Source organism: Tamandua tetradactyla, chromosome 7 (genome assembly GCF_023851605.1).
Source record: "Tamandua tetradactyla isolate mTamTet1 chromosome 7, mTamTet1.pri, whole genome shotgun sequence".
Taxonomy (NCBI): Eukaryota; Metazoa; Chordata; class Mammalia; order Pilosa; family Myrmecophagidae; genus Tamandua; species Tamandua tetradactyla.
This window is the reverse complement of record NC_135333.1, coordinates 111,195,482-111,220,612: the sequence shown is the minus strand read 5'-3', so window position 1 is coordinate 111,220,612 and position 25,131 is coordinate 111,195,482. Positions and strand designations below refer to the sequence as shown.

At 37.0% G+C, this 25,131-nt stretch overlaps 1 protein-coding gene and 1 long non-coding RNA gene across 8 annotated transcripts in view; one reads left to right on the top strand and one right to left on the bottom strand.

The window, feature by feature from the left end:
• The window catches only part of LOC143691813 (uncharacterized), a 72,726-nt gene that overhangs the window by 39,679 nt on the left and 7,916 nt on the right, over positions 1-25,131 (bottom strand). The gene's annotated exons all lie outside the window — the stretch shown is intronic.
• LIMA1 (LIM domain and actin binding 1) overlaps positions 1-25,131 on the top strand; it is a 116,448-nt gene that overhangs the window by 88,722 nt on the left and 2,595 nt on the right. For all 4 annotated transcript variants that reach the window (XM_077170871.1, XM_077170868.1, XM_077170870.1 and 1 more), the window contains exons 5-10: positions 5,835-5,919; positions 6,738-6,886; positions 9,685-9,792; positions 14,784-14,841; positions 17,197-17,306; positions 23,899-24,032. In XM_077170871.1, the coding sequence (XP_077026986.1) occupies positions 5,835-5,919; positions 6,738-6,886; positions 9,685-9,792; positions 14,784-14,841; positions 17,197-17,306; positions 23,899-24,032 (644 nt within the window). The remainder of the gene's footprint in view (positions 1-5,834; positions 5,920-6,737; positions 6,887-9,684; positions 9,793-14,783; positions 14,842-17,196; positions 17,307-23,898; positions 24,033-25,131) is intronic.

Genomic DNA, 25,131 nt, shown 5'->3' with positions numbered 1-25,131 from the left:
ACTTGCTATTTTGTTTAGCTTGACATAACACTTAGTACAGATGGCAGTATATTTGTGTTGATGTAGGAGAGCAAGCCTTTGAGGAGATAAGGCAACCAAACTGAAGTCCTATCTGTGCTCACTGGACATTTGATCACCATAGCCAACCAATCGGTGATCTGCAGCAAAGAAACAATTTTTGTATACCTTCTTGAAGAATGGCTAGGTGTCCATAAAGAATCCCCACATTGTTGTGAAAGTTATCTGTATGTAGCCATTTTATATTTTTATCTTCCCTTCTCTTGGTTAATAATTGCACATCTTCCCTTATCTACTCAATGTTATTTTAATAAAATTTTCCTCTGCTTTCCTACTATGTCTTAATTAAGTTATTTAGAATTATAGTATAAGAAGAATAAAATTCTGAGGATTTCATAATTGGTTAATTGCATATTTTTCTGTTTCATTTTAGGGAGGATGGGCATAGGGTAAAGGATGGGCATGTGGAGGAAAGGAATTTGAATAACTATCAACATCACTGAGGGGTCTAATACAGTCCATCCTAGAGTAGGGTAGTATAACTTTAATTTGCTTATCAATGAATCATAAATCTTACATTGAACCTACCATTTAACTTCCCACAGATATATTGCTAGTGCTTTAAATTCAGAAAACTGGTTTTTGCATATTATTATTATTGCTAAATACAAGCAAGAATTATCTTTGTTTTTCTATCAATGCATTCTTTTGTATATATACTATTAAAGCTAACTTTAATAAAATAAAATAAACTTTTTGCTGAGTTAGTGTATCACATGTAGTTTATAGCTTGGTATCCCTTCCGTAATTCACAAGGTAAATAATACTACTTTTTAGTGTTATTTTGATTGACTTTTCTCCGTAGTGATACATTTCTTAAAGACCCATATACCAGTTGTGCCAGTTTCAAGCTATTATGTACCCCAGAAAAGCCAAATTTTAATCTGATCCAGTGGGGGGCAGCTGTTTCTTTGAATCCTGATTCAGTATTGTAGGGTGGAAACTTTGATTAGATTATCTACAAAGAGATAGGACATTCCCAATAGTGGGTGTGACCTTTCGATTAGATGGAGATATGACTCTACCCATTCAAGGTAGATCTTAATTCGTTTACTAAGGTTCATTAAAAGGGAAACCTTGGGCGGGCCTCGGCGGCTCAGCAGGTAAGAATGCTTGTCTGCCATGCCCGAGGACGTGGGTTTGATTCCCGGTGCCTGCCCATGTAAAAAAAAAGGGGGGGGGGGACATTTTGACAAAACTTCAGAGCAGAGCTGATGCAGACACTTGGAGAACAGTTGCTTCGAGAACAGTTGCTTCAGCACTAACATGAGACCCAGACATTTGGAGCTGCAGGGCCCAGCAGATGTCACCATGTGCCTCCCCATGAGATACTAAGTAAGCCAGAACCCAGAGTTGTGTCCCAGAGTCGCTAAGTGAAGGTCCACAGATGCTTGGAGAGGAAATCACTGGCATCAGAAGCTGGAAGCAACAGAACTAGGAATAAGAACCAGCAGATGCCAGCCATGTGCTTTCCCAGATTACCCTTCCTTGAGCCAAGATATCTTTCTCTGGATTCCTTAGTTAGGATGTATTTATGATCTTAGAACTGTAAACTTGTAACTTATTAACTTCTCCTTTTAAAGCCATTCCATTTCTAGGATATTGCATTCTGACAGCTTTAACAAATGAATACAGATTTTGGTACCAGAGAAGTGGAGTGCTGCTGCGCTTTACAAATACCAAACGTTTTAGAACAACTTTTTAGATGGATAAGGGGAAGATTCTGGAAAAGTTGTGAAGAGCTTGATAGAGAAGGCCTAGAATACTTTAAAGAGACTGTTGTTTTAATCCTGATCCAATCTTGTGGGGGCAGCTGTTTCTTTTAATCCTGATTCAGTATTTTACGATGGAAACTTTTGATTAGATTATCTACACAGATGTGGTGTGCCCAATTGTGGATGTCACCTTTTGATTAGATGGAGATGTGACCATTCAAGATGCTTTTGATTGGTTTACCAGAGTCCATTAAAGGGGGAAACATTTTAGAGAAACTCTGGAGCAGAGCCAATGCAGACACTTGGGGAACAGTTGCTTCAGAGCCAAGACCCAGATGTTTAGAGGTGCAGGACTCAACAGACGACACTATGTGCCTTCCCATAACGGAGGAGTTGCATCTGAGAGAAGCAAAGTGAAGGCCCATGGTCTTAGGAACAGGAAAGGATTCTTCCCATGGTAGCCAGTCAGGAAATGGAAGTCAGCTTTCCATAAGACGGGGTGGGTGAGAGTGCAAAAGCTTGTAAGGGTTTAGGAAAGGGGTGTGAGAACAGAGTTTCAGCAGGGTCTTGTGACAGAGGGGCTTGGAGGTTTGTTATCAGCAGTGGTCAGGGAAGGAGAGTTTCAGTGCTTTGAGCATTCTTTCCCCACTGAGTCTATTGCCGTAGACTACAGGTCCAGGTAATGTAGTCTTTGGGCAATACCTCCTCTCACTATGGAGGGAATCTCAGGCCCTGGACCCCCCACAAGGCTGACAGTTACAGTCAGTAGACCCGAAGTGGACTTGTGGGTTGGGGTGAGGCCAAGCCTTAGGAATTTCCCGAAAGTATGAAAGCGTCTTGTCTCTTCTCTCTACCCTTAGCAGATTATGATGATTAAGGCTCCCACAGTGTCTGAATAAAAAGGACTGAAACCTGATAAAAATTTGTGACAAGAGTGTTGAGATATCAGAATTCTTGTTCTTCTTTCTGTGTAAAGGAAATCCTTCCTTCTTCCTGAGCTTCAGATTACCACTTTTAAAATGAGGATCATAAAATGAATCTTAAATGCATCTGAGATCATGTTATTCGTCATATCTGATTGTTTGTGGGGGGTAAAGAGCTGTTGAAAGAAGTGCTCTGCTTCACCTGGGCTCTCATTAAAAGTCAAATCGTATCAGAACCGTATTCCTTCTCAGAACCAATGTCAGAAACATTTCTCTCTTTCCATTGCTCTATAAGACTAAATGACTTTGTACATTCACTTTTTTTTTAGTACTTTCAAAATAATTACATATTATATATAATAAGAGAAGAAAATAATTCAGAGTACTGGTAACTTTGTGGACTAGAAAGATTTTTTTCCCTTTAATGATCCATATTTTTTTAATCCGGGGGTCTAAATAAAAAACTACAAGAAATGGAAAATTAGGGGGCATTTTGCAAGCATCTAGAACCAAAGAAACCCCTGACCCCAGAAGAGCATATGTTCTGGCTCTAAATGGATTTGTTCCCATTCATACCAGTGCAGGGACTTGGAGGCAGAGAGAGATGTGTGACTAGAACTAGACAGAAAACTGAACCCTCTGCAGGTTGCAGCATGTTAATGCATAATCATGTTGTGCTTGAACTTTACCTTTGATGGAAAGTAAATATTTGAAATATTGTTCCAGTATTAAAAATGTAGACTCCATCCACTCACTTTTGATTTAAAAAAACAAAGCAAAACTGTATTTTCAGGCCTTCTCCCTTTTAAGTCTTGTCTGTTCTAACTTTTATAGTGATCATCTTACAGTGAGCAGCATTTGGAATAAATCTTTGGAATTTCCTTTATTTTAATGACCAGTAAATGAGAAATTTGTTGAAACCAAACCAAAAAAAAAAAAAAAAATGGCTGGAGAGTATCCTGCCAAACCTATCCTTTGGCTGGTGAGCATCTTTTCCAGACAGGCGCCTGCTCCTGGAGCAGTAGCATGTTGAGTCATATGATTCACATGGATGTGGTTGATGTAAGGGCAACTAGGCTGAATATCATATGTCAAGGTTAGAGTTGCTACTGCTTATTTTGTTTTTTATTTAAAATGAGTTTCATGAATATATAGGTAGCAAAGTGAGCAAGGTAAACTATGTTAATTCTTTTTGAATTTGTAAGAATTTGTGTGGAACAAACAAATCAATCCTTGTCTCTGATTTCTGAAGTGGCACGTTTTCCATCTCCAAGGTTGGAAGGAGGGAATATATTTTTTTTAATTTGTAAAAGTGAGAGGTTTAACTTCTTAAACTTTACTGTTATTGAGTTGGTTAAGTCTATTGATCTTAAAGTTCAATGACTATTTACTAATGTGGAAATTCAAAGAGTGTATCTCTTATTCCATAGGATTTCAGATATCTGTCCTGTTTCAAATGATCTGGAAATAAATTGAGATTTGAATGATAGGATCTGGTTGAAGGCTCTCATTACAAACTGAACAAATATGATATACTCCCAGTGTACTATGTCTAGGAACATTCTGTGACACTACGTGGCTTTATTTCAAGTTTTTAAATGTATAATTTGTAGCAATTGGAGATCTACTCTAGATATGAGAGATATAAATGGCATGATTTACAGGCATCACAAGGTATTTTATTTTAAAAATCTGTGCCATCTGCTTTTCTATTATATGGATGAAAAGCCGTGGTCTCTGCAGTCACAATTGGATAAGCATCGTAATGGAAGTATGACTAGGTACTACAGGAACAGAGGGAGGATTACCTAAATTTATGTAGGAGAGGTAGAACAGGCTTCCCATTGGGGGTGTCACTTAAACTGGGGCTTGAAGGAATAGTTTATTTGCTGGACAACAAGATAGAAGTGTGCCAGGTGGGGCAACCTGGTGCCACAGTATGGACTTCACAAGCAGTTTCTTTTACCTGGAGGTGAAGAGTGTGGCTGGATAGGTAGGGATCAGATCTAGAACGTATCTTCTATGGCATACTAAGCATTTTGAATTTAACTCTAGAAGTGATAAGGAATCCTTAAAGAATTTTGAACAGGAGATTTGCATTTTGGGAAGATTACTTTAAGCAGCACAGAAATTGGATTGGAAGGAGATGAAGAACCAATTACTATAGTTAATACAATAGTTCAGGAAAAAGATGTGAACCAAGACAGCAGCAGAGATAAAGTGGATGGAGAAGGTACTGTCATCAGGACTTGCAATTTAGAGGAATGTGTCAGCGGAAAGGACATGAGGAGTCCCTCCCAGTGACTGTTTAAACATTTTTAGACTTGCTAGTTAAGCTGGTTAGGTGGTGGTCTTTAGCAGAGAGCATTAACTATATAGAGTTATTTATTTTTCTGAGGGCATCTGTGAATAAGTAGTTTTTAATATTTGTTTTAGTTTGTTAAAGCTGCTGGAATGCAATATACCAGAAATGGAACAACTTTTAAAAAGGGAATTTGTTGAATTGCAAGTTTACAGTTTAAGGCCATTAAAATGTCCAAACTAAGACATCCGGAGAAAGATACATTGATTCAAGAAAGGGCCAATGACATTCAGGGTTTCTCTCTCAGCTAGGAAGGCACATTGGCAACACCTGCTAGTTTTCTCTCCAGGCCTCTCATTGCCTAAGACTTCTCTGGGAGTGTTTTCCTTCTTCATCTCCAAAGATCTCCGGCTGTCTGGGCTCTTGTAGCTTTTTCCAAAATGGTTCCCTCTCAGAGGGGTCTAGTAAACAACCCCACCTTGAATGGGTGGAGACACATCTCCATGAAGCCTTCTAATCAAAAGCTACCACCCAGAATTGGGTGGTCACATTTCCATGGGAACAATAAAAAAGATCCCATCCAACAATATTAAATGAGGATTAAAAAACATGGCTTTTCTGAGGTACACAACAGTTTCAAACTGGCACAATATAAATTTTTTTAAATTCTGTGGTTTATAAAAGCTAATACACAGTCAAATCTCTTCTGGGTTTTATTTATAAAGGAAATATACAAGCATCCTTTTTTGAACATCGCATCAAGCCTTTCCCATCTTCCCTGTACAAACTTATTGTTTGATTTTGTTTTCCAAATAGATTCTTCGGCCTCAGAGCCGAAGTGCAGGTGGAAGAAAGACCTCTGAAAACAGCTTTTCTCTGGATGACTTGGAAATAGGCCATGGTAAGCAGAGAGTTCATGTGTGTGAAACCCTGGAGAAGTACTAATTACTAAGAATACCTTTTAACCTCAAGGCCAATGCTTTTCAAGGAAGAATGGCAGAAATTAAAAGGAAATCTGTGGGTCAAATACAAGCCATTCTCAAATCACATTGCTCGCTACAAATAGCTTCTCTGTACTTTTAATCCATTCTTGTCAGTGGCAAACTGTGTAACCAAAGGGTACCTGGCAGGGATTTCAAGGGAAATGCTCCTGACAGTTTTGGCTCCACAGCCATCTAGGGAAGGGCACTACAAGTGGGTGATATCCCCTATCAAGAGTGGTTATTCTGGAATGATTTCTAAATGTTGTGTTAGTTAATTTTTTTTAATTAATAAAAAAATAAAATTAAATTAAAAAAAAGAGTGGTTATTCTAGTGTACAATACCATAACACCTTGAGAGCACAATTACCGTATTTAGAAAAGGGCATACATAGGCACTTCACAAAAGAAAAATATATAATTAGTAAATACAGGAAAATCACCAGCCTTCATTTAAGAAATGCAAATTAAAACTGAATTAAGAGCTATTTTTTTTCCCATATGTTAAATTAGCCAGAAATTTTAAATGTCTTGTAATCATGGTCGGATTCTCCTTTTAATGTTGGAAAAGTGAGTGATTATTATCTTATAAGTGACAATTATATTTCTGATTTCTTTCTTTGTACTTTTAATAGAAAAAAATTGGCCATCAGATTGCAATAGCCCCAAATTTGGAATCGTAAAACCATATGAATCACATTTTATTTTCTAATGAAGTATATTATTTGCATATTTCCAGGTCAATTGTCATCTTCTGCATCCAACTTGGAGAAAAGTGAGAGTAGGCGAAATCTGGAGCTCCCACGCCTGTCAGAAACCTCCATAAAGGATCGAATGGCCAAGTATCAGGCAGCTGTATCCAAACAAAGCCATTCAGCCAGCTTTACAGTATGTGTTCTGCATCATTCATTCGTTCAATCATCTATTAAATGATCACTGAGCACTAGAACTAGGAAATGTCTCTGAGATCTGTACCTTTGAGTCCTGGCTCTTTCCCTTGTTCCCTAATTCCTACCCTAGCCTCAGTTGGAATCCCTACCATGTTCTAATCCTCACTTTACTTTCCTAGTCCTCATTCCTACCCCACTTGTTGTTTTTTTTTTGCGACCTTACCATCCAGTAATATCATTGTTTCTTGGATTTTCTATTTAATATTTTGTTGTTGTATTTGTTAAAGATGTAGTATTTTGAGACTTAACAGAAATATTTTGTTTTTGAGGAGAGAAAGGGAGAATATTGGACAGAAATATTGGATGTGTTCAACATTAATATGGGATTTGGGGCAGTTTTAAAATTGAGATTATATATATATAATTTTTTTTTTTTTTTGCATGGCAGGCACCAGGAATCGAATCTGGGTCTCCAGCATGGCAGGCAAGAATTCTGTCATCAAGCCACTATCACACTGCCTGAGATATATTTTATATAGCATAAAATTCACCATTTTAAAGTGTGCATTAAAAAATAATTTAAAAATAGTGTAAAGGGGCAACAGTGGCTCAGCAGGCAGAATTCTCACCTGCTGTAAGGAGGCCAGGTGCTTCCCAGTGCCTGCCCATGAAAAGAAAAATAGTGTAAAGTTCAATGGTTCTTAGTACATTCACAGGATTGTGCAACCATCACCACTATCTAATTTCAGGACATTTCCATTATATCCCACATACACATACATACAAAAAAAATAAAAAATAAAAACCATACATGTTAGCCGTCATTCCCAATTCCCATCTTCCCCCATCCCGCAGCAGCCATTAATCCATTTTCTATCTTTATGGGCTCGCATTTTCCAGGTATTTCTTATAAATAGAATCACATAATATAGATTCTACTTCATTTTAATCCTTATGATTATGATGTAATGCTTTCTTGAAGAGGTAGAATAGTGGATAAGAAAAAGGAAGAAATGATGGGGCTGTGACATGCTCAGTAAGCACAAAAATTTGGTATTCGAAATAGAATGGAGGGTCTCTCCATTTTACATTCTTTCAGACCTAACCGCCTGGCTGACGCAGTGGAACTTAATTGAATTTACCTTTAATATGTCATACACGCGCACACACACACGGATGTGTATCTTTCAGTTGTTCCTTCTAACATTTCAAATCACTTATCTCTTCATGTCCTAACTTTTTAGCAAAGTTGCGAGAATAGAATTGAATTTTACTTGTTTCTGGGCAAATTGAAACTGTTACATATTGGCAATTATAACTTGTATTCCAGGAGGTAAGCCTTCTTTTCCCCATAAAATTAAGTTTGCATTCTTTTACAGCCTTGGTGGACTAATTCTCTGGGCAGTGAATAATTTCATCTTGATTTTTCACTGTGGTTTTAAGAAGAGATGATGTGTAAATCAATAGTGAAGTGGCATGTCACCGGCTCATTATTCTTTGTGAGTGAGAAAAATTAGGTCCTTTAGACTTCTATTAGAAAGCAAGTGGGTAGAAACAGTGAATATGTGATCTGTGAAGCTTAATTCCCTCTTGCTACAGTATTTTGCTGCTTCTGCTACAAACATTCCTACCAGGTGACTCCTTAAGTGGAAAAACCTGTTCGGTGAATGTTTTAAAACTCCTAATAGAGTCTCTGCATTGCAATTCTCCTGTTCTGTGAATTTTAAGAGTTGAAAATTCTTTAGGAATTCTTGTAAAAAATACATTTTATCTCATCCCCAAAGAATTTGTTAGGCCCCTTTATAGAATGTAGTTGTAACAAGGCATACATTCTCCTGCAGTAGTTCTGGAGGCTGGACTTTGAGAGATAGGGTCAGGAATGAGTTTTGAGGCTGTAATGTGTTCTTCAGTGCTGGCTTCCAGCTGCTCCTCATAGATGTACCCCCAGCAGCTGTGTGCCTTAATCTGAATTCCTCACCATGTGAACCAGTAACACTCTTTTTGTTGACCCTGTGATGGTAAATTGTTTAATTTCTTCCTCATGCCTAAAGAAGCACAGAGAAAAGAAAGATACAAGGTTACTAAATGTTGATTTTGCACCTAGTAAAGTTAATTGTAATATTCTGCCCCAAGTATCCTTTGCAAGGAAAATATACTTCTTATGGCTGTATTTATGAATGCTTTTTATGTCAAGGCTCTGTTATGAGAAGTAGAATAAGATATATCTTTAGTACAATGTATGGATTTTATGTGAAAAATAAGTTTTGAAATTCTCACAAAAATGGTTGTTTTATGGTCTCATTAAATATAATTTGTTTTTATATGTGTACATCATTCCTGTCTTTCTTTCCAGGCCGTGCATTTATATATATGGTCAGTATATTTTCTTAATTATTGGCACTTGGCATCTCCTTTCCCCTGCTCCAGAATGGTCTTTTCTGATGAAACTCACAAGCTTTGCATTCCCACAAGCTGTGCTGCTACAAGAGTGAATCACAAGAACATTGTATGCTGGGGGGCTCTATGTGTATGTCTGTATTGATGTGTCTATATTCTAATGAGCATCCAGGTTTAGACCAATATACAAATATTTAACTCTGAGATAAGTGTCCACAAAGCTGCTTTTGTCATTTCACTAGTGCGTGAGTTTTGCTTGTCAGAGTTAGGAGGTTTATTTGACCTGAGGCTTCAAAGAATTTTTTTTTTAACATCCCAGACTTCCTTAATTGATATGCTATGAAGAGAATGACATGGTGAGAATTTTTTTTAAATTCACAGGTTATTTTTATTTTGTAGAATGAGTTGAGAGCCAGTGGTGGTGAAATCAAAACTCATAAATTGGAGCAAAAGGAAAATGTACCCCCAGGTCCTGAGGTCTGCATCTCCCATCAGGATGGAGAAAAGGTAGGTTGAAAAGTCTGATGTCCAGTTGCCAAAGAAGCATGTGTTCTAAATTAGATGCTTAAAATTAGAAACCACCCTAACTCTGGAGCTATAGAGTATCTGGGAATTTGGTAACAGCTGCCAGGACAGATTGTCATTTTGCAGGTCACAATTTTGGTTTGAGAGCTCTGAACCTTACTGCTGACCAAAAATGTGAGCCTTCATCGAAAAATTATTTTGCTCATAAATGCTCAGAAGGTGGAGAGCTAAAATGATTTTTTTAAATCTATTGTGATTAGATATACTATCTTCAAAGTGCTTGTACATTTTAAATATAAGTATACAGTTATCCCTTCCTCATCATGGGGGTTAAGGACATGGTGCCCCCATGATCTGGAAAATCCATGTAAAAAAAGTTTTTTTTCAGTGTTTCAGGAAACTCCCTAGCTGCCTCTCCCATTACTTTTACGTTGTGTACATTGCTAAACCTTTTTTTTTTTTTTTTTTAACTTTCAGACTGGCCTTTGCCATCCTGAAAATCCATAGGGGTAGACCCTTCACCTTCATTTCCCTTTAGGGAATCTTATAAGGACTTTGCCTTTTCTCATATGATGCTAGATTTTATCAGAATGCCTTTTTTTATAACAATCCTATACATTTGTGTGTTGTCTGCTGGCCTTTGTGTGCCATCTGTGACTTCCACAAAACTCAAAAAAAACTCCCATATAATTTCTTATGCTGACCTGCCATACATGGAAGCTGCCATGGGGAAAGTCATGAAGTGGAAGGGATATCTGTATATTTAATACATTTATGCAAGAAATTCTCATTCTTTCTCTCAGAGTATTTTGAAAGCTAGGCACAATGCTAAGCATAGGAAGTGCTAAGCTTAAAAACAAGAAAAAACAAACCATTCTCTGTGGTCTATCTACAAAGAAGCTTACAGTTAGAGAAGAGACAGTTTTTAAAATCATAACAGGTTACCCATCATAAAGCAGTGTGGCAAATGCTGTGAGAGGGCTGTGCAAGGCCATGGAAACTCAGTCGAAGGATAAGCAGCCTGATTTTCTCAAGAAAATGATGTCTGACCTGAATGTTATAGAATATGTGGGAACAGGCCAAGTGAATAAGAGTAAGAGGAAGGTTGAGTAGAGGTAAAAAGGATATTCCAGGCAGGCACAACGTGTGCAGAGGTCTTGAAACGAGATCATGTCTTACTTAGAATAGCGGGTTAGTGGCTTGGCTAGAGCAAGAGGTACATACAGGCAGGATGAAAGATGGTTGGAAGGACATGGTCAGAGTAAGGTTCTGAAAAACTTCATATGACAGCTTGAAGATTTTGGATGCAGTCCTGCAGCAGTGGAAAAACACTGAAGGATTTTAAGCAAATAAAATTTGTATTTTATGCATTATACATTAGATGAATGGTTCGGTTTATGTAAGTAACAGTATTTTATGTCCAGGGAATTTATCATTTTCTCTGCTAGTTCATTATGGAATTTTTCTGTCATTCTGTCAATATGATAATCAAATATTACATGATTTGGAGAAAGGGCTTTCAAATCTATTGCATTGATTAATCTTAGGAAAAAACATTGCTGCTGTTCCATATATTGACAGTCTTGATGACGTTCTTCAAAAAGATGAGATAATTAAAATGGGTCAAGAGCAATAGCTCTTTAACTTATTGACCATAATACACTTTAAAAAGCATAGTATATTGTCAGAACACGGTGTATCCTGAGATGCACTGCACACTTGGAACAAAGTGGGCACACAGAAGAATGGTTTCAATTAATGGCTTCAAAACAAAATTTGCTTCATAGAATAGAACAGAAAAAAATTAGAAAAATTGAATCACTTTATTATATAAAAATATTATCTTGTGATAATATTATCTTGTGTATGTTGAAATGATAAGTCAAAACACTTGGCAATCATGTCTTATATGATCAGTAATCATCAAATAAAGTATATACCTCCTTGCAACACTATGTTCATTCATTAGTCCATGGATCACATGGCAAGTGAGCTCTCTCATTGGGCTGGCTGATTTTCCCTTTATTGCAATAGGAGGGTATTACTTAAGAATGACTGAATAAATGTGTTTGTTATTTTTCTTACATGCTGCAAAAAAATAAATTTTAAGAGTTTTAGCATTGAAATTCCCTCATCTGCCCTAAGAGTTTAGTTAGGGAAATTCATTTGGAAAATAATGCTTGGATTGTCCCTAGATCTAATTTCATGTTTTCTTCTTCATTGTCTTCATGCTGATTTGAAACTGGAACTCTGAGTTGAACTGAAGGATCAGAACATTTAATTATAGCCTAAAAGGGCATTAGTGTAATGAATCATAAATCGGGCAATGGGTGGCAAAGAAGGTGGATAAAGATAGTACATAATCTTCAAGCACATTCTGCACATTTAGGAGCCTATGACTACCTTAAAATTCACAAGATTTTTCAGTCTCAGCTATCCTTTTTGGCTGTTTGCCTAGCTTTTGTTAAACAATACCTAAGCACTATTTGAACTTTGGCTTGTTACAAAAGGATATTAATTCTGGGGTAAACTTGCTTGAAATGGAATATTTTGTCAAGGTGTTATTTCTCCCCTTTTCCTCTTGTGAATGAATTTGTGCTCTCCTTCAGCCCAGTTTTGGGCAAAATCTAATGTGCTTTCACCTAGCTGTTCCTGCAATGAAATCATGTAGTTGGGCATGTGCAATGATGTCATAATTGACATTAAACTTATTCTGTAGGTTCAAGGTGACTAAATTAGAGGTGACAGAAGAGCTTCCTAGAATAGATACACCCATTAGTTAGCAAGAATTGAAGAGCTTTTTATGGCTATTAAGAACTTTTAGAAAATTTAGTTCATAACATTAAATGAGATAATGTATGTAAAGTGATCAGTCCAATATCTGATACATCATAAAGGCTCAATAAACATTTGCTATTACTATATTGGTTTGTTTTATGCCAGGTCAGAATTCCTTTAATGAAAAGAAAATAGTTGGAAAGACGACCATGCTGAAATTCATGGGAAGTCAGCCAAGAACTTAAGTCCATTGTAAATATACTCTCTACATTAGACATCCTAGTATAAACACTCAGCAGAGCCCCTAAAATTCCTGACATCTGAATTAAAGAATATTACATGAAGGTCCCATGTTGGTTCACCTGTTGATCCTTTGTGATTTGGGGGATGGAAGGAGATACCAGGAAGGCCTAGGGGACAGAAGAAAGGGAAGAGAGAGGTAGTAAAGGTTCTTTTCTTTTAATTTAATGGCTTCTGGGAAAAAACATACCTAAGATCTGCCGTCTTTTTACATATTGCAATTTTAAGACTGGGACTAAACGGGAAACTATCCTAGAAGATAATATTGGAGGTTGATTTATGTAGGTTTTTTTTTTTTTTTTTTTAAGCTATTGAAAGGTCTTCTGACTTGTACATCAGTGTTCATAGCAGCATTATTTATAATAGCCAAAAGTTGGAAACAATCCAAGTATCAAATAGATAAATGGATAAACAGGGTGTTATATACATACAATGGGATATTATTCAGCCATAAAAAAATGAATTTCTGCTACATGCTACAACATGGATGAACTTTGAAAACAAAATGCTAAGTGAAATAAACCATCACAAAAGGAGAAATATTGTATGATTCCATTTATATGAAATGTCAATAATAAATTCATAGAGATTGCAAGTAGATTAGAGGTTAATGGGGTTTGGGAGTAGGGTAGGGAATGGGAATTTATTGATTAATGGTTTCAGAGTTTCTCTGTTTATGATGAAAATGTTTTGGTAATGATGGTGGTGATTGGTAGCACAACATTATAAATGTAATTAATGCCCCAAATTATATTCTTAAGAATGGTTTAAATAGCAAATTTTATGTTACATTGTTACCACAGTAAAATTTTTTTAAAAAAAGAAGAAGAAGTTGACAATGAAGCTTGAGTAATTAGGGTTTAGCATTCAGGAAGAAGTTACAATTAATTAGGCTATTACCGATTGAGAAGGAAAAGGAAGTGATTTTAAAAATTTTAGAAAAGGATAGCACCCCTACCCATGTTTGTGGATTCCTTGGACCTAGCTGTGCTTGGATGCAAGGGGAAGGGTATGTTATGTCTAGGAGTTTGTTTCAGTCTCCTCATTCCATCATTTTCATTAAAGTGCAGTTATTGAACTCTACAACACAGTGAATCCTAAAATAAACCAGGGACTATAGTCAATGGTATAATTATAATGATATTGTTTCATCAGTTGTAACAAAGGTACTACACTAATGTAAAGTGTTAATAATAGGCAAAACAGTGTGTGTGAGGGGAATATATGGGAACTCTATTTTCTGCATGATTTTTCTATAAACCTACAACTTCCCTAATTTTAAAAAAAAAAAGGACAGTAAAGGTCCTTCAGCTATTCATGCAACTTAAAATTTATTTCTATGAAAACACACATATTAAATATTCATATTCAGGCCAAAATAAAGAGGCAACTTTTGAATAAAATCTGAACTGGGTCAGCAAAAAAAAAAAAAAAAAGTCCTTCTGTCAGCTGGTTTCAGCAGAATGTATTTTGTTGGGAAATAAGGAATTAGGAAAAATTTTTAAAAGAATAGTTCCCATATTTAAATACTTTATCTTGCCTTGGAGGAAATTTTACTCTCCCTGATAGAGGGCTTTTTATTTGCTTTGTTATTTTTGAGAATGAAAAGAGATGGTTTAGAAGTTCTTTTATAAAGGGAGATGATGCATATTTTTGGCAGTTGAGTGCAGTCTGTTTGTTGCATTACTCTGTAATTGAGAGGCATGTTAATATCCTCATAAAAGACATTTTGCTGTCTCTTGTTTAATGCCTCTCATTTAATGCTCAGCTGTTCTGCTGCCCGTTATTTCCCCCAGGCAACTAATGACTGACTGGAGTCAGCAGGTTTTTATGGCATTAACAGCAGTTTGCTCTTTTATTTTTAATGTGATTCTTAATCCCCCCCTTTTTTGTAGGTTTCTGCAACTGAGAATAGCCTGGCATTCCATTCCACCCCTGCTGAAGATGACTCCCGTAAGCATTTGTTCTTAGATCTAGAGGATGAAGTCCTTGTTCTCTAGCCTTATTTGATTCAGGAATGTCCTCATTACCCTCAGTACTACAAAAGTAACATTAAATCTAGCAATTTAGCTGAGCAAATCCTCACACAGTGGGTTTTTTTTCCCCACAAATAAGATTTATCACTTGCCACTTTTAAAAGTCTGAATTTTAAACAGATTATTGGACTGGTGGCTCATATCCAGCAGCTCATTCCATTTTAGCACTCATCTCATCTCCAGTTGCTTTTGTAGAATCACTTACCTCATTGTGAAGCTCCATGAGTTTTCCCATTTCAGTCTTGGGCTTCTTCAGCATTTTTACTTTTCTAACAAACACCTCATAGAGAGAATAGATAAATTGGCAAGTCCTTTCTATGTCTTTACCAGTGATGTCTGGAATAAATTTATTGACCACTTCTTTCAAGTCATTTACGGTTTCTATTGTCATCTTCCGGATTTGGTGGACCTCTTGGTACTGAGCATACGAGGTCTTCCGAATCTGATTGTTGCATTTTTTTGGTAAGACCAACACTGAACTGAGGAAGCAAATAACCTTTGGTGGATTTGGCATTGACATGAGCTTCAGTCATGGTCTGCATTTTTTGGCCAGGGAACACATTTTGTCACAGGTAAGATCCATGTTGTGGAAGTTCATTAGGCAGTTTTGCCCTGTACATCCTCAGTAATCAGCTTAAATTTGCAACGTAATCATTCTGCAGATCAGCAAGGCTCACTTCAAAAACATGATCCATAAAAGGCCATCAGATACAATTTTGGTTCCTTGAGTCCTTGTAACTAACATTATTTCTTATATTAAACATTGCTGGTGCCTTTACATCATACCAGTCTTTCTTAGAAAATGGATCAACCACTTTCTTCTTGCCTCTTTTTTTGCCACCTTTTGTAAGGTGCTTGTCCTTGCCAACTGCCGGGGTTCTACTCAGAGAGAGGGGGAAAAAAAGCCATCACACAGTTTTGAATACCCTTCACACATTTTATGACTTAGGGAAAAGATAATTAAATTAAATATGATTAACTTGGGGCAAACTGAATACTTTTGATACTCCTCTCATTGAACTTATCCTGCTTTTTGGTACCAAATTCTTTCAGAGTTCAACTCATATAAAGTAATTTCAAAGTTTAATTTTATTGAAAGTTTAGCCAAGAAAGATTCTGCTCATTTATGGATAAAGTATTGGTATTTGAGTAACCGTTTAAAAATATCTTTTCCCTACTCATTTAAATGCATAGTCTACCTCCTAGTCAGGTTCTAGGAATTTTCCATGGAAACAATTTGTGCTGAATTTTGTTACTTTTTCATTCTATTTTGGAGTCATTCTGAGCCTCACCTCTCCCAAAGACAAAAATGTTTGTTTTTTACTTTACCATGTCCATTTTCTATTCTGATTTTCAGTGTATTGTTTAGAAGATATATTGGATTTCTAGCTTCTCCCAGGCTAATTCTTTTACTAGACACTTCAATCTATAAGTAAAATAAAAATATGAGTTAAACAGATCGCTAATAAACCCAATTTTTTAAATTTCAGAAGAAAAATTCTTGCCTGTTTGAATCTAAGAACATTCCTTTTGCAATCATTTTGCTTGGACTAGAATCTGAATTTTGACTAGATTTCCAAAACATTTTTTTAAAAATAAGCTTTCATCTTTTAATACTTTGTTGATGCAACTCTAGATCTTAAGAAATTCTTTCATGTTTCCTCAATGACTGTGTCTATGACTTTTCTGAGTTCCATAGGATGAATGCAAATGGCATTTCAATGATTATGAAGGAAACTTCATGGAGCCCTTTCCCATAATCTTCATCCATGGATACCTGCTTTAGGACTGACCAAAAAGTGTAAAATGGCGTGCGCATACACACACATGCACACACACACACACACACGCACGCACGTGCGTGCGTGTTATGAAATGCCTGCCCTCACATTCCCCCACTTTCCTAATGTCAGCTGTAGTACCCCAAGAAGGAGTGATAGGGAGTGCTAACTACCAAAAAGACATCCTAATATATTTATTAACAGCCTTAAAAAAAAAAAAAAAAAAGACAATTGCTGCAGGGCAGAAAGGTCTTTACACAGGGTAGTTTGGATTCCCTTTGTGTGTGGCAAAAGGTGAGAAAGCCTTCTAGCTGAGAACTTAATTTGTGAAAGGATTGACAGAATCCTAAAGAGTTTTTAGCTTTTAGGATTCGAATACTCTCAGTATTCTAATTTCCTGGTGTTGAAAGGACCTGTCATCATGGAACTTGCTTTTGGAAGAACCTTATCTGAAACTTCGTATGACATCTATCCTTTCATAACTCAACCAGGTAACTCCCAGGTTAAGAGTGAGGTCCAGCAGCCTGTCCATCCCAAGCAGCTAAGTCCAGATGCCAGAGCCTCCGGCTTTTCTGAAAGTTCTCCACCCAAAGCAGTGAAGGTATGATAGCAATTTATCTCTGAGCCTTTAGTCATTGGTTTACTAGTAGAGTTAATTGTACCTTTTATTAGTTTCTTTTTATTAACTACTTTTGCTTTCCTGGAAATGACAGTGCCAAATAAAGGCACACTTCAGCAGGTTACTTGCCCTGGAAATCTTGTTGCTGCTTGTGTCATTAGAGGGGAAGCTCACTGATGTCTCTTACTTGAAATCTGGAAAAGTCAGTAAGGTTTTAAGAAAGTCAAAAGTTAAAGAAAATAACCTGAAGTTTCATATTTTGAAAAATCTCCAAGGTCATAAATCTGTGAATGGGTGAAAGAGGCCCAAGAAATCTGCTAACCTAAAATCAGCCCATTAGAGAAAGATTTGCATTGTCACCTAGTGACTCCCTGTTCTGAAGGACTTGGCTACAACCTGATTGGTTGTCAGCATATTTAAATAAGAATGATTCCATCAGCATGGTGGTTGGCAAGCCCATTTTCTGTAAAAAAAAAAAAAAAAAAAAAAGGCATTCAAGAACACTTGTACTAGAGTATAATATTAAATTTTCAAGAATGTACAAATTTTTTATATTCTAAGAAAATTTTACCAGGCTGCTCAATCTATGATCCCATTCTATTCCCCATTTTTTAAGGCACACTTTTCCCTTTTTATGGGCATCATATTCTTCCATAGAAGTAAACAAAAAAGTAACGAAAAAAAGACCAAAATTTATTTTAGGCTCCTTAACTAACTTGTTATTTGAGTGTTTACCAGTGTTAATTTACCTGTTTGGATTAATAATCAAACGTACCCACACTGCTTTAGTGTCTTTCTCCTCTGGTGCCCTACAAAGTAATCATGTATTGTTTAAAATTTTGGGTTTTTGAGAAAAATTCAAAGGGTAGGATTAGTTTTAAGACTGTTTGTGCTACCACAACCTCATGCACATATCTGTCATGCTTATATCATTCAACTGTATGCACAGTAGGTCCTTTGATTAAAGTTTAGGGTACATCCTGTATTCTGGGTCAGTTGGAGGGAGAGGTCTGAGATGATGGTGTGGTGGCCATGACAGACTCTGGGATTCGTCTTGTAACTACTCATTGAAGAGTGCTTTGAAAACTATTGTTTTTCTCTGTCTTTCCTTTGTTGTATGTTATATTATACAATTAAAAAAAAGTTTAGGGCACAAAATGATGAAGAGAAGAGAATGTAAATGAACGCTTGAAACAAAAGGTGGAAAGGGAACAATTCAAGATTTAAAATGTGGATTAAAAAGGGGAGAGAGGATAAACATGAATATTTTAAAGGAAGCTGAGAGCTATAAGGAGAATAGGTTCATTAAAAAGGAGCAAAAGGATGAGGAAAGTAGCAAAGAGAGAAGTGGCAGAAGGAGAAAGAACCGAGTTAAAATCATTAAATCTGCACATGTGTTCAACATGACCCTCTGTTCTTTCTGGCCTTGAAGATCTCCTCATGCGTCAATCCTCTGTGCTTTCTTTTTCCACATCTCCACATTAGGAGTCCAACAAAGTAGCAAATGCCATGGAAAATAATTTCCTTTCCAACACCAGCCCTAACCTGGCAGCATGGATTCTATGTGACTGAGGGGCCTGGGAATTTCTGTGGCTAATCTAAAAACTAAAATCTATTCTTGGTATATTTGAGTTCCTTTTAACTGCTAGGCGCTAGACCTCCCAGTACCGGATTGGACCCTTGAGGTCCCTCCTGAGTCAGATAAAATCCAGAGCCTGTGCTGTGAAAGAGGTTGTGCCAAGGAAAGCACCTCACTTAGGTCTTTCCTGGGATCCCAGAGAAGGGAGACCTGCCCCAGGCCCACACTTAATTCTTTGGCCCTGGTCACTCAGCAGTGGAAGGAAGACAGGCCTGCCTACAAGGCACACATCTCAAATTTTGAACATAAGACTGGAGTAAACTGTCTGAGCTCCTTATGTTTGTGCCTGAGATCCAAAACCTAAAGGGTCGTGGTGTGCAGAGCCAGGGTAGGACCGAGTCACATTGCCACCTTTATTAAACGGCAATTGTATTTTCTCTTCCTTGTAGTTTCCCTTTATATTCTGCAGGCAAATGTATAGATACTTTAGTTCATGTTCATTGTAAGGCCTGCTGGCATAACTGGGTCTCATGCTATAGACCCCACAATAAAAGTTGCTTCTCAACGTTGGAAAATTACATATATACCACTAAGAATAAACAGTCCTTGTTTGGGTCCCATACTTCCTGGAAAAAAACTGCTCTCTAGTGTCTGTTTATTACTGAAAATAGGGCATCTGAAGTAGAGACAATTTATTTCAAATTTTAGCTGAATAAAGTAATAAATAAACATGAAAAACACCAGTCTTTAAGAATTTTATATATTTTGAACCTGTAACTTCAGCTTCATTAGTAGCAGGTCTCATCAACTGAGCTGTCTGGTTAGTGTTCAATCTCAGAAAGTTGCTGTTCTGGAACAGAGCTCAGTAAACCCATGGGAAGGGTCAGGAATCTTCTACTTTAAGAGACTCAGTGGTCTCTTAAACTATTTCTTAATGTTCAAAAGAAGTCATCCCCTAAATGTTCCCAGAGGGGAAGAGAGGAGAGAAGAAGACAAGGAGATGTCACTGGCCCTAGGGAGAACCCGTTTGCCCCAACTGTCCAGGCCAGCCCAGTCCCAGCCTTCCTTAGGCTGGTCCTGCTGATGGATGTAGAGAGAAAACAGGGCCAAAAGCACAGAAGATAGGCCTTGCAGCGTTCCTCTCTGTGTCCTACCAGCTGTCCCTCCTGCTAAGAACAAGGTGGGAGATTTTATGGTGTTTTGCAAAGCTATCAGAATTGTGTTAGAAGAGCATCTAGAATCTTTTTTTCACTATCTACGTTATCACTGCTTCCCCAGAGCACTAACCTTTCCTCTCTGTAAAGAGCATTCTATTTAAGATTTGAATATTCCCCAAAATACTTACAAAAACAGTTTCACAGCAAGCTAGGGGCACAGCAAAGGCTTTACAGAGCCGGCGCAACCATTTATCGAATGGGAAAGAATTTCAGTTTTATTAACTAGATATTTTGCACACACTGGAAGGAGAGGATGAAAAGGATTTGTGGTCATTTTGAGGAATGGGAACCTGATATCAATACAGAATTTTCTATTAATTATACTCTGTCCAAGGGCTAGTTAACTTCACTGCCTGTTGCAGGCCCTCATATATACACATCCCCACTAGAGACTTCATTAGACTAAAAAATATATGTAAGAATATAGGGTGTAAGAATGTAGATGAAGCCATACAAATTTATTGGAAAAATAGCTTTAAGTAGACACTGATCAACTGCGATCCTGTAATATCCCTCATATGGGGAAAACATGACATTGTTTATGAACATCAGTTATTTATATATTACTTCATTCTTTCCTGACTATCCTGAAGATGTTTTCTACACATTTTAATTTGAAATCAAGTGAAGAATGTAGTTTATTCAAAGTGCTATAGGGAGATTATTTTCATTTGGGCTAGCATCTGCTCTGTTCTCCAAAGTTTCCTTTAGTTGTGGAAATGTAACATTGTTGAAATGTTAGACTATTGGTTTAGGAATCAGCAGTTCTGAGTTTTAATCCTGATTCTGCTACCAAAAGTGTGAACTTTGATAAGGCGTCTTTAGTTTCTACATGTGAAAAATGAGGGGTGGGTGGAAAAACATTTACTAAAAAAATATAAAGATAAAAAAGTGTCTAACATTGTAATATTGGCAGTGGTTTAAACATGACTGTGCCATGCCTTGAAGGCATGAGCAGGATGTATGCCAGGCCTACCATAATGGTAAGATTTTTGGGCACTGACTATGCTTCCTGTTGTCTGAATAGACATAGGAGCAATTACAGAAAAATGGCTGAGAGCCCAGGATAGAAAATAAAGGGAAGGCACAACCACAGCCGCCATGTCTTGGCATATTGCCATGCTGGGATCTCGTCTTTATGAAACCACAGGGACCCTTGGGCAGCTGCTGTAGAAATCTTAAATAATGCTGAAAGGGACTTATGTGAGAAAAGAATGGGAATCTAGTAGTCTGGCTAGTTACAAGCTAGTGGTTTGTTAGTCAGTTGTTTGAGCTAGCAGTCTATTAATTTGTTGTTAAGGAGGAGGAATGACTTTTCACTTGTGTGGGCAAAGGTGCCATATAGAGAGCCCTTGTGGGTCAGTTGTGGGAGGTAGTAAGACACTAAAGAATGAGACACTCGTTGTGTGGGAACAGGCTTATAAGAACTCTGTCTCCTGAGCTGGGATACGAGCCTCAGGTAGGTATGAGTGAGGCTGATATTACCATGATTAACACTTACTTGACAAAAAGAAAGAAATGTGATCTTGGGTCTGAGTCTATCACTCAGTTTCTGAGCTGCAGTAAAGCACTCCAAGGTGCACCAAATGCTGTGTATTCATTGAAGGTTCCTGTTTGTCTCTTCCAGCTTCTGCTTCCTGCTCCCGGTACCTAATTTCTGCTCCTGCCTTCCACTTTCCTCCTAACGTGAGCTCAACTTTTAGCTTTCTCTCAGGTTCTCCTTTCTATTCACTGGGCTGCACTTTTCTTCTACCATGTGTTCTCTTTGTATGTTTGTAGGGGAGATACTCTCTGTATCCCTCCATTCCCCTTTAGCAAAATAATATCCACTTCCTCTTATATATGTGAAATTTCTGTCTCCTGCTCTGTCTTCACTGACTATAATGAATACTTACTCTCCTAAGTCTATTTCAAATGTTAAAAATACAGAATCTGCTCTGAGGCTGAAAAAAAGTTTTTATTCTGATAAATACATGCATTTGTCCTATTACTTTCATGGAATTATGCAAATTGTATAGGCTCTCTGCAATGGCTTCAATTGTACTAGTATATCCAATTTGATTCTGCATTTTAATGTCTCTCCTTGCTAGATAAGACCCCAGTCTTTTAAAGAAAACCTAATTAAAGCTATGCAAAGACATCTCCATGTAAGTCCTATTTTGTTAGAAGTGTCCATACTTTTAAAAAAAGAATTTTAAGCTCCAAATAATGCCTTAATTACTTCCAACGATATACAATACAATGACATTTAGCATAGTAGTTCATAACGTATCTCCCTTATATGTTTGGTAAACCAAGTTTTAGCCTGTGGTCTTTCCTTCTTTAAATTTTTCTTATTACTCTATCCCTAGAATGAAGGGGGTTTATAAGCTAGTCATTTCCACTCAATTCTACTCCTTCATTCTTAAATCTCTTGGGTGCTATTTGGTTTACCACTAATTTTATTGAACTCCCTTTTATAGATCTGTTCCTTAACTTCCATTTTATTCTCATTTTCTCTCTCATTTCCTGCCCAATTCTAGTTGGAAAGCTGTTTCTATTTTTTGTTTTACTTCCTAGTCATTCATGTGACAAGGGAAATAGCAGTCTGAATTTTTTATGTCTTTTTTTTTTTTAAATCAAAATTCCGTCTTGCCCATAACCTGGATTATTTTAGGCTTAACTGTTCAGGTTCTGGGCCTTGGGACAAATTTACATTATTTACTGCCATATGTTTCTGAGGAGAGCTCACAGTGGTTTGGCAGCAGAGATGAGAGCTTCCTGGCCACCCTAACTTAAGCTGCTTCCTGAATCTCTTGGTTGAGGTGTTTATGTTGGGGCAAGTCAAAGGTTACTCACTAACACCTAGAAAATCCTTCCTCCCTCACCAGTCCCTCCTTTCCCTATCCCCTTTGGTAAGCATATAATCATTTTTCATCATGTAAAGGCTTATAATAATATCTTTGGAGTTCTGGCTTTCATATTAAGTATTTTATGTTCTTTAGGATTGGGTTTAACCTGTAGAAAAGCTAAGCCCACCCTTATTCACAATTTACAAACTGTTCATGAATTCCAAGCCTATTATGATTCCCACTCCCCATTGCATTAATTTTATTCTCCATTGATTTTTAAAATAGTATAGAATCTATAGCTTTATTGGGCTTGTGCTTCTTTCTGGAGTCCTAATAAAATAGTTTCTGTCTCTTAGAAATTGTTCATTTGTGTGTAAATTTTTATTCCTTTAAAAATAATTTGCCTAGTTGATTGAGCAAATCAAATTTTAAAATGCAAAGAGGAATAAAAGATGCTTTATTAAAATGCCTTTTCCTGCTTCCAAAAGTCAAATGATCTTCTGCTCCTTGAAAAATATCCCCTTTACAATCTGTTCTTATTATAGTCTGTCCTGCTTTTACTTGGCACTTGACTTAACCTTTTATTTAGTGTGTGATGATATTTTCTCTTAGTTTTCCCCTCCTGGCTTCCCAATATTTTATGTGCATTTCTTTTGTGAATGTGTGGTGGCTTGTCTAAGCCAGTCTCTGAAATCCAGTTCTAGTTCCACCTGTCCTCGGTGGCTGCTACACTAGGGCAGCCATACATTTTGAGAAAGGAACACAGGAGAGCCTCTTGGCTTTAAAGAGTCTGCTGATAGAATTGTAGCAGGCTTAGTGAACCTGTGAGAATTAACAGACCAGCAAGGGACACATTAGACTACAAAGTAAATCCTAGGGCCCATCTCGCAGAGTATTAACTCATCACTGCCTATGCTAAGTTAAAGTTGTTCTCTTCCTTTTTCTAGAAGTTTCAGGCACTGGCAAGAGAGACCTGTGTGGAATGTCAGAAGACGGTCTACCCAATGGAGCGTCTCTTGGCCAATCAGCAGGTGTTTCACATCAGCTGCTTCCGTTGTTCCTATTGCAACAACAAACTTAGGTAAACCAGACCAAATCAAGCCATCTCTCTATCATTGGACCTCCGAAGGGAGTCTTGGCTTTCATTGCACTGGTACTGAAAGCTATTGTGCTAATAGTGTGCTGTTGAAGGCTCTTGAAAAAAAATGAAAAGCACCATTTTGTGACAAGTACTTTGCATCAAATGATAGTGATATTTGGAACTTCTTGGTAGGTTGATATATTCATTTGTATGTTAGGACTGAAGCTTAAATAATATAGATTGCAAGTAAAACCTCCTGTGACCTAATGTTGATATCATAGAATCATAAAACTAAGAAACCTCAAGAGATTACTTGTCCATGTCCTTACTTCAAAATGTCCTAACCACTGTATAAATAGTAATAATAAATTAATAGCCCCACTGAAAGGCATGCAGTTTTCTGTAATGCTTCATTTTATTTCTGAGAAAATAATTATAATTATTTATCACTTCTTCCAAGTAACTTAAAGCATAAATATAAATGTGACAAACTAAGGGAAATATTCTATACTAATTCATTTTAATCATAGTCTTAGAAAAAAAAAAGTAACCAAGATGTCACTCCCTCCAGCTTTCCTTCCAGAGTAGGCATCCCTTCCAAAAAATTCTTGAAAGACAATCTGTAGTGGATACCTCACTACTACTACTTCCAGTGTTAGATAGTTTTGCTAGACAATTTTCAAACTTCTGTAACTTCTAGTAATTTTCTGTCCATTATATTAATATTTTCTCCAAAGCACACGTTAAGTTTCTGAATGTTTATATTTCTTATGTGGAAATGCTATAGTTTTTATACCACCCCTTTAAAATTTGTTACACTGCCAGAGACACCAAATCTCCTAAAGGCCTGTCCAACACTGACATTAGGGTAGACTTACTTCCCAGAGAGTACTTACCATTCTAACCATTGCTTAATTTTATTTGGCCAGTAGCATTTATTGAGTACCAGCCATTTGCAGAGCATGATACATATTCTTGTAGAGTATACTTTAAAATTATAACACAAAGAGAAAAAACTAGGAGGAAAAACTTCAAACTATTCACAAAGGGCTATTATTATAAGTAATTATGCTTTAAATATTGAGGAAATGTATGAGTC